Source organism: Nicotiana tomentosiformis, chromosome 5 (genome assembly GCF_000390325.3).
Source record: "Nicotiana tomentosiformis chromosome 5, ASM39032v3, whole genome shotgun sequence".
Classification (NCBI taxonomy): Eukaryota; Viridiplantae; Streptophyta; class Magnoliopsida; order Solanales; family Solanaceae; genus Nicotiana; species Nicotiana tomentosiformis.
The window spans coordinates 49,752,519-49,761,344 of record NC_090816.1 but is presented as its reverse complement, the minus strand read 5'-3'; the positions used below and the strand labels follow the sequence as shown (position 1 = coordinate 49,761,344).

Below are 8,826 nucleotides of genomic sequence, written 5' to 3'. Positions count from 1 at the left end.
TAGTCCTAAGGTAAAAAGCTTAAGTTGAAAGAGTTGGCCGGAGTTTGACTTTTGTATAAACAACTCTGGAATGGAGTTTTCATGGTTCCAATAGTTTTGTATGGTGATTTTTGACTTAGGCGTATGTCCGAATTTAGAGGTCCGCAGGTTGCTTTGGCTTGAATTGGGGAAAGTTGGAAAGTTGAAGGTTTAGAAGGTTGATAGGTTGACTGAGAGTTGACTTTATTGATATCAGGTTCAAATTTTGGCTTCAAGAGTTAGAAAAGGTATGTTTTGTTATTTGGGACATGCATGCAAAATTTGAGTTCATATGGAGTTGATTTGATATGGTCCGGCATAAGTTTTGGAAGTTGAAAGTTCATTAGTTCATTGGGCTTGAATTTTTGTGCGATTCATGGTTTTGATATTGTTTTGGGTGATTTGATGTTTTGAGTAGGTTCGCGTGGTGTTATGGGATCGGTTGGCATGATTGGACACGGTCCTGGGGGCCTCAAGTGCTATTCAGATGTGTTTTGTGCTATTTCCATCATTTTTGGACTACTGGTTCAGTGCTTCTTGTTTCCTTCTTCGCGATCGCGAAGTGTTAGTTGGTGGTAGGTGGGTTTTTTTATTCGTGTTCTCAAATTAAAGGATGCGTTCGTGAAGGTTTATGGTGGTTGTTTATCGCGAACGCGAGAGAGGGGACGAGTTCGCGTAGAAGGGAGGTAAGGCATGAGGATGGCACGCAGTTGTTCATCACGATCGTGTGGTTGCGGGTAAGGTATCGCGTTCGCAAATGAGGATTGAGCAGCTGGAGAATTTTGTTCTTCACGATTGCGAAGGGTAATGCCTGGGCAGATTGTTTAAAACTGTATTTCGAGGGTTAGAGTTATTATATCACATTTTGATTTAGAGAGCTCGATTTTGCGATTTTGGAGGGGAGTTTTACGATTTATATCGGGGTAAGTATTTTTGACTCGGATTTGTATTTATTTCATGATTCCATCTTTGTTTTTAGCATTTAATTTGTGAATTAAAGTAAAGAAATGGGGGATATTAGTAAAAACTTCCTAAAGTGAAAATTGAGGATTTGGAGGTCGAATCGAGGTCGGAATTGAATGAAATTTATATGGTTGAACTCGTAATTGAATAGGTGTTCGAAATTTGTGAGTTTTAATGGGTTCCTAAGTGTAGGCCCCGGTGTTGACTTTTTTATTTTGATAAAGATTGAAGCTTTACTGCTTTATTGTTAGTGACTAGATTCGAGTCGTGCGGAGGCTGATTCGCGTGGGAAGGGCTTTTTGGAGTATTGACTTGCGTTTTTTGAGGTAACTAACATTTCTAAACTTGGAATTGAGGGTAATTATCCGTTGGAACCATGTTATTTGTGATGTGTTGGGTGACACACAAGTTAGGTGACGGGCGTGTGGGCATGCACAGGAGTATTCATGATCCGGGTTGACTTACGGAAAATGTTGCTATCATACCTTATTTTATTCGTGTTTTTCCATACTTGTTAAATTTACTGAGCTATGATTCATGCTAGAAATCATATTTAGGCTATGTGGTTTTTTATTTGAGACTTATTGAGGCTATTTCTGTTGGTTTGGGTTATCTAACTTAATTGTAATTGTACATTCATACATGATTATTCATTTGCATATCATATCCCAGTCCATGCTCATCATTAATTGTTACATCGCATATTGTTATTGTTTTCCATATGTGATGTTATTGGGCTGGGTATGAGATATTGAGCCCTTGAGACTTGAGAGGGTGATGACTGAGGTGGGCCTTAGAGTCGTGCTGAGAGTGTTATTTGGATTGGGTTGCATGCCACATCAGACCATATTGGCTTTATTATTATTTTGGATTGGGCAGCACGCTACAACAGGCCATATTGGCTTTATATTAGTGCTTGGGCAGGATCCACTCCTCCGGAGTCTGACATACCAGCAGTGAGCACAGGCACAATGATATACATACACGTGCTTTAGTAAGGGGCATTTATGCCAGGCACCCATATAGTGTTGAGTGATTGTGTGTGTGTGATGAAGTGGGCATTTCAGTCAGGTAGCTTGAGTATGCTGAGAGTGAGAGCGTCTGAGGATACCACTATGAAATCACTTATTTGACATGCATATTTGACATGTAGGCATAGAGAATCATGCTAGATGGTAAATGAAATGTTCTTATCAGTGTTGAACTTAAATTGTTATACTTGAAAGCATGTCTAAATTCCTGTATTTTTAACGAGTTGATTATGATAATTCCTCCGACTTATTTATTGTTACTGTCATCATTGTATATGTGTTGTCATTAAAATTTGTTTCCAACTGTCTTCTTTTGAGCTCGTCACCGCTTTCAGCCCAAGGTTAATTATGTTACTTATTGAGTATATGGGGTTGGTTGTACTCATACTACACTCTACACTTCGTGTGCAGATCCAGGTATATCTGGATGTGGTGATTGCTAGAGCCGTGTTGGATACCAGTATTTGGAGACTTCGAGGTAGTTGATATGACGTCCACAAACCTTGACTCTCTTTCCTTTATTTTCCCTTATTACTATTCTATTGTTCATATAGTTGTGCAAAGGATTTGGTTTATATTTTGATACTCAATAGTGCTCATGTACTCGTTGACACCAAATTTTGGGGATAGTTTTAGCAGTATCGTTGCTAGTTTTATTAGAAAATTATGATATTTCCGTTGTTAAGGTTAATAAACCATACTTATTCAAATGCTTAGTTATTATGTGACTAGTGGCTTGCCTGGCAAGTAGTGTTAGGCGCCATCGTGGCTCCCGTGGGAGTAGGGTTAAGCCACCCTTCCCTGACACAAGCACTGCCGAGGTCCGTGAGACCCTCCTGAACTCTGAAGTGCCAGGGGTTCATAAGGAAATTTTATCCATAAATAAGAATTTACCCTAAGCCTTTAATCACTAATTCCTATTAATCTTCATAGGATTAACACAAATAAAATCTATCTCACTATATTCTTTAGCTCTTTAATATTATAAATTTGTCATAATTTCTATCTTATTTCATTTTTTCACATTTGATATACACTAATGATTCTTATTTGTTGGGTGCATGTTTAGATTTGGGCCTACTGAGTTCCATTGGGAACTCAGGCCCAGAGTCTAAATCCAACTCGCCTCTCTTTTTGCGCATAAGAGTTTGCCACTCAGTCCATGTTCTACTGGGCCTGGTTGAGCTTACCAAGCACAAATCGCCAAGAGTCCAGCCTCTTTCCCTCACTTGTTTTAAGTCTATTCGTTGTTGTTTGTTATCTTGCATACATGTATCCCTGAATGACTAACTTCAATACTAACCTAGGCCCATAGATAAAAGAATAAAAAATTAGAAATTATGCTCGCTTTAAGGTCATAATATTAGATCACTTATTTATTTTCTTAACAAATGAAAGACTTTATCTTGTTATCACTAACAATTTTCAATTTGGACTGGACAGATTCAAAAGCAAAATGAAATCTCTTCAAAAATTAGAATTGTGATAACAATCGCGATGCTGCTTTCAAGAAATAAAACCAAACACAACTGTTGTTTGTGAACTAAAGAACTTCAACAAGTTTTCGAAATATAAGCTTCTTACTAGAATAAGTTTTCAAACAATGTATACTTGTTCCAACTTAAGGTGCATTTTCAAATAGTCCCCTTACTTTAGTAAGTTCCATATAAATAATTGCCTTTATAAACAACACACTCAACTTTCTTTCAAACAAAGGATTCCTTACCAAATTCTTAAAGCATATCCAGTTTTCAACTTATAGGCATACACATTTCGAAGGCGATTTCCTATATTATAAGATTCCAAAATTTATGATTTCTTTTCAAAACACAAATACACCTCTTTAATAAAATAATGAACTGATTATGATAATTCTTTCGACTTATTTATTGTTATTATCATCATTGTCCTTCTGAGCTCTTCACTGCTTTCAACCCAAGGTTAATTCTGTTATTTATTGAGTATACGGGGTCGGTTGTACTCATACTACACTCTGCACTTCGCGTGCAAATCCAGGTACATCTGGACATGGTGATTACTAGAGCCCTATTGGATACCAGTATTTGGTGACTTCGAGGTAGTTATTATGACGTCCGCATACCTTGACTCTCCTTCCTTTTTTTTAAATTATTATTGTTCTATTGTCCAGACAGTTGTGCTAAGGATTTGGTTTATATTTTGATACCCCGTAGTGCTTGTGTACTTGGTTGTAGCCTTATTGTTACTGTTTTTATTAGAAAATTATGATATTTTTGTTGTTAAGTTTATTAAACCGCGCTTATTCAAATTCTTAGTTATTATGTGACTGTTGGCTTGCTTGACAAGTAGTGTTAGGCACCGTCGCTGCTTCAGTGGGAGTTGGGTCGTGACAAGTTGGTACCAAGAAATAGGTTTCTTAGGTCTCACGAGTCATGAGCAGGTTTAGTAGGATCTTGTAGATCGGTACAAAGACGTCTATACTTATCTTCGAGTTGCTACCAAACTATTTGGAAAATTCACTTTCATGCATTCTTGTCACGCGGATTTGTTATTTCAAAGCATGAAACTTGACTCTTCTATTCTCTCATTGATGGTAAGGACACGTGCTACTGAATCGGGCAAATGGCCACTAGTACCACCAGTTAAAGGCCGAGGTGCGGCTCATGCTATAGCCAGAGTAGCACCTATAGAGGCACCAATTGCTCCAGGTGAGGATCAAGCACCAAATGTTGTTGAGCCGGTGGGACCAGTTGAGGCACCGATAGTGCCCATTGTTATTCCTAGCCTTTAGAAGGCCTTAGCCTAGATTTATATTGTATGCACGAGCCTGGCTCAGGCGGTTTTGGTTCCAGCTGCACCAGCCACCTCACAGATAGAAGGATGTACCCAGACTTTCGTTGCCCATACTCTATAGCAGCTAGCTTAAGGACTTCAGACACTAGGGGTACTACCAGTTCAATCGGCTGTTGCTACTCAGTCCGAGGTTGGTCCACCTATGAGTGATAAGGAGGAGAAGAGATTGGAGCGGCTTGGGAGGCTTAAGCCTCAAGAGTTCAGTGGAGCAGAGTCAGAGGATGCTAAGGATTTTCTAGATAGCTGTCTGCGGATGCTTCACACAACTGGTCTTTTGGACACCAGTGGGGTTGCATTCACTAGATTTATGCTGACAGGGGTAGCCTACAGATGGTGGTAGGCTTATAAGTTGAGTAGGCCAGTCGGCGCATCACCACTTACATGGCATGAGTTCTTAGTTCACTTATTAGAGAAGTTTGTTCCCCAGACTCGCAGAGAGGAGTTACGTAGGCAGTTTCTATAGCTACACCAGGAGGGTATAACAGTGACTTAGTGTGAGATGAGATTCGCATATTTGGCTCGTCATACAGTATGGTTGGTTCCTACTGAGATATAGAGGATCGGGGGAGAGGGGTTCATTAATAGCCTCACTTATGGCCTACGCTTTGATTTGGCTCGAGAGGCCGAGATAGATGTTAGGTTTGACCAGGTGGTCGAGATCTCTAGGCGCTTGGAGCTGGTTCGCAGGCTTGAGCGTGAGGAGTGGGAGGGAAAAAGGCCCCATGGTTCAGGTGGTTTTAGTAGTACCTCATCTGGAGGTTAGTCACATAACAGTAGAGGTCGTCCTTTCAGGCCCGCTCACATGGATCATCTAATTCATCATGGTTTATCAGCTAGCCATGGTTCATACAGTACTCGTCAGATTCAGTAATCTTCCAGCGCACTCCTTGCTCTTAGTTCGTACCGTGCTCCATCAGTTCATGGTTCGTCAGCAACGAGTCCTTTTAGTACCTATTCTAGCTCTCGGGATCCATTTTTGGCCCTGCATTCATCCCTATATCGAGATTTCTATGAGTGTGGGGAGTTGGGGCATGTGAGGAGGTTTTGCCCCCATTTTATTGGAGGTCTTGTGCAGCAGAGAGGTCAGGCTACAACTTCTGCACCAGTTACTACACCACTCGCTCAACTAGCTTGGGGTGTGACTCAGGCAGTTCGAGGTCTCCCTAGAGGGGGAGGTCGATTATGTGGTGGTCATGCTCCATGCTATGCTTTTCCCGCCTGGCCAGAGGAAGTTTTTCCGATGTTGTGATCACAGGTATTATTTTAATGTGCCACAGGGATGCTACCTCATCTGGAGGTTAGTCACATAACAGTAGAGGTCGTCCTTTCAGGCCCGCTCACATGGATCATCTAATTCATCATGGTTTATCAGCTAGCCATGGTTCATACAGTTCTCGTCAGATTCAGTAATCTTCCAGCGCACTCCTTGCTCTTAGTTCGTACCGTGCTCCATCAGTTCATGGTTCGTCAGCAACGAGTCCTTTTAGTACCTATTCTAGCTCTCGGGATCCATTTTTGGCCCTGCATTCATCCCTATATCGAGATTTCTATGAGTGTGGGGAGTTGGGGCATGTGAGGAGGTTTTGCCCCCATTTTATTGGAGGTCTTGTGTAGCAGAGAGGTCAGGCTACAACTTCTGCACCAGTTACTACACCACTCGCTCAACTAGCTTGGGGTGTGACTCAGGCAGTTCGAGGTCTCCCTAGAGGGGGAGGTCGATTATGTGGTGGTCATGCTCCATGCTATGCTTTTCCCACCTGGCCAGAGGAAGTTTTTCCGATGTTGTGATCACAGGTATTATTTTAATGTGCCACAGGGATGCTTCAATATTATTTAACCCTGGTTCCACTCATTCATACGTGTCATCACACTTTGCTCATTATTTGGATATGCCACGTGATTCCTTAGTTACACATGCTCATGTATCTACGCTGGTGGGTGATTATATTATTGTGGACCATGTGTACCGGTTGTGTGTGGTGACTATTGGGGGCTATGATACCAAAGTTGATCTCTTACCGCTTAGCATGATTGATTTTGACGTGATATTGGGCATAGATTGGTTGTCTCCATGTCATGCCCTTCTGGATTGTCACGCAAAGACTGTGATGTTGGTGATTACGGGGGTAACGAGGTTTGAGAGGAGAGGCTCCATGGATTATGTTCCTATCAGAGTGATTTCATATTTGAAGGCTCAATGGATGGTTGAGAAGGGGTCTTTGGCGTATTTGGTCTTCGTGAGGGATGTTAGCGTTGATAATCCTACCACTGAGTCAGCTCCGGTAGTGAGAGATTTTCCATATGTATTTCCAGCAGACTTGTCGGGCATGCCACCCGATAGGGACATTGATTTTGGTATTGACTTGATACCGGGCACTCAGCCCATCTCTATTTCACCATATCGCATGGCACTTATTGAGTTGAAGAAGCTGAAGGAACAGTTGTAGAAATTACTTGATAAGGGCTTCATCACGCCTATTGTGTAACCTTAGGGGTGCACCAGTTCAATTTGTGAAGAAGAAGGATGGTACTATGAGGATGTGTACTGATTACAGGCAGTTGGATAAGGTTACTAGTAAGAACAGGTACCCACTATCGTGCATTGATGACTTATTTGATCAGCTTAAGGGTGCTAGAGTGTTCTCGAAGATTGATTTGAGGTCTGGTATCATCAAGTGAAGATTCGGGATTCAAATATTCCAAAGATGGCTTTAAGGACCCGATATGTTCACTACGAGTTTCTGATGATGTTTTTTGGGCTGACCAATGCACTAGAAGCCTTTATCCACTTGATGAACAATTTATTCCAACCATATCTTGATTCTTTCATCATAGCATTCATTGATGATATATTGGTGTACTCATGCTGCTAGGAGGATCATGAGCAACATCTAAGTATCATACTCCAAACGTAGAGAGAGAAGAAGATATATGCTAAATTCTCCAAGTGTGAGTTTTTGCTTTATTCACTAGCGTTCTTGGGTGGTGTGGCATCTAGTGAAGGGATCAAGGAGGATGTGAAGAAGATTGAAGCAGTTTAGAGTTGGCCTAGACCATTTTCAGCTACAGAGATTCCGAGTGCCTTGGGTTTGGTAGGTAATTATTGTCATTTTGTATAGGCTTTCTCGTCCATTGTTGTATATTTGACTAGATTGACCCAGAAGGGTGCTCTTTTCAGATGGTCTGAGGAGTGTGAGCCGAGATTTTAGAAGCTCAAGACTACATTGACTAGAGCCCCAGTGCTGGTATTGCCTAGTGGTTCGAGATCTTATACCGTGTATTATAATGCATCGCGTATTGGACTTGGCACGATGTTGATGCAGGACGGTAGGGTGATTGCCTATGCATCTCGGTAGTTGAATGTTCATGAGAAGAATTACCATGTACATGACTTAGAGTTGGCAGCCATTGTTCACGCACTGAATATTTGGAGGCATTATCTGTACGGCGTTCCATATGAGGTCTATGCTGACAATCAGAGTCTCCAGCACCTATTCAAGTAGAAGCACCTTAATTTGTGGCAGCAAAGATGGTTAGAATTGCTGAAAGAATATGATATCGCCATATTATATCATCCGAGGAAGGCCAATGTGGTGGTCGGTGCATTGAGTAGGAAGGTTGAGACTATGGGTAGCCTGGCATATTTAGTTATTGTAGAGAGGCCGCTGGCCATGGATGTTCAGGCTTTGGCCAACCACTTTGTGTGATTTAATGTTTCGAAGCTAATTCGAGTTCTTGCTTGCCTTGTGGATTAGTCATCGTTGTTGGAGCGTACCAGGGCTCGCCATTTTGATTATCCTCACTTAATGGTGTTGAGGGACACGATTATGCGGTGTGGTGCTAAGGATGTTGTGATTGCAAATGATCGTATTATGCGGCTTCAAGGGCGGGTTTGTGTTCCAAATGTTGAAGGGTTGAGAGATTTGATCCTTGAGGAGGCTCACAACTCGTGTTATTCCATTCACCCAAGTGTCACGAAGAT

The 8,826-nt window shown here is 41.6% G+C and overlaps 1 protein-coding gene across 1 annotated transcript; it reads left to right on the top strand.

Moving 5' to 3' along the window:
* The first annotated feature begins 4,986 nt into the window (after nucleotides 1-4,986).
* LOC138892322 (uncharacterized) lies at nucleotides 4,987-7,291 on the top strand. Its single transcript, XM_070176029.1, has 2 exons — nucleotides 4,987-5,177; nucleotides 6,661-7,291. Exons 1-2 carry the CDS (start codon nucleotides 4,987-4,989, stop codon nucleotides 7,289-7,291), a joined length of 822 nt encoding a protein of 273 aa, XP_070032130.1.
* The last annotated feature ends 1,535 nt before the right edge of the window (nucleotides 7,292-8,826 follow it).

Excerpts from the sequence above, each read along its gene's own strand:
- LOC138892322 (XM_070176029.1), top strand. The coding sequence starts at position 4,987 with ATGAGTGATAAGGAGGAGAAGAGATTGGAGCGGCTTGGGAGGCTTAAG. Across the intron at positions 5,178-6,660 it reads ACAGGGGTAGCCTACAGATG|GGATGCTTCAATATTATTTA; the intron begins GTGGTAGGCTTA and ends AATGTGCCACAG.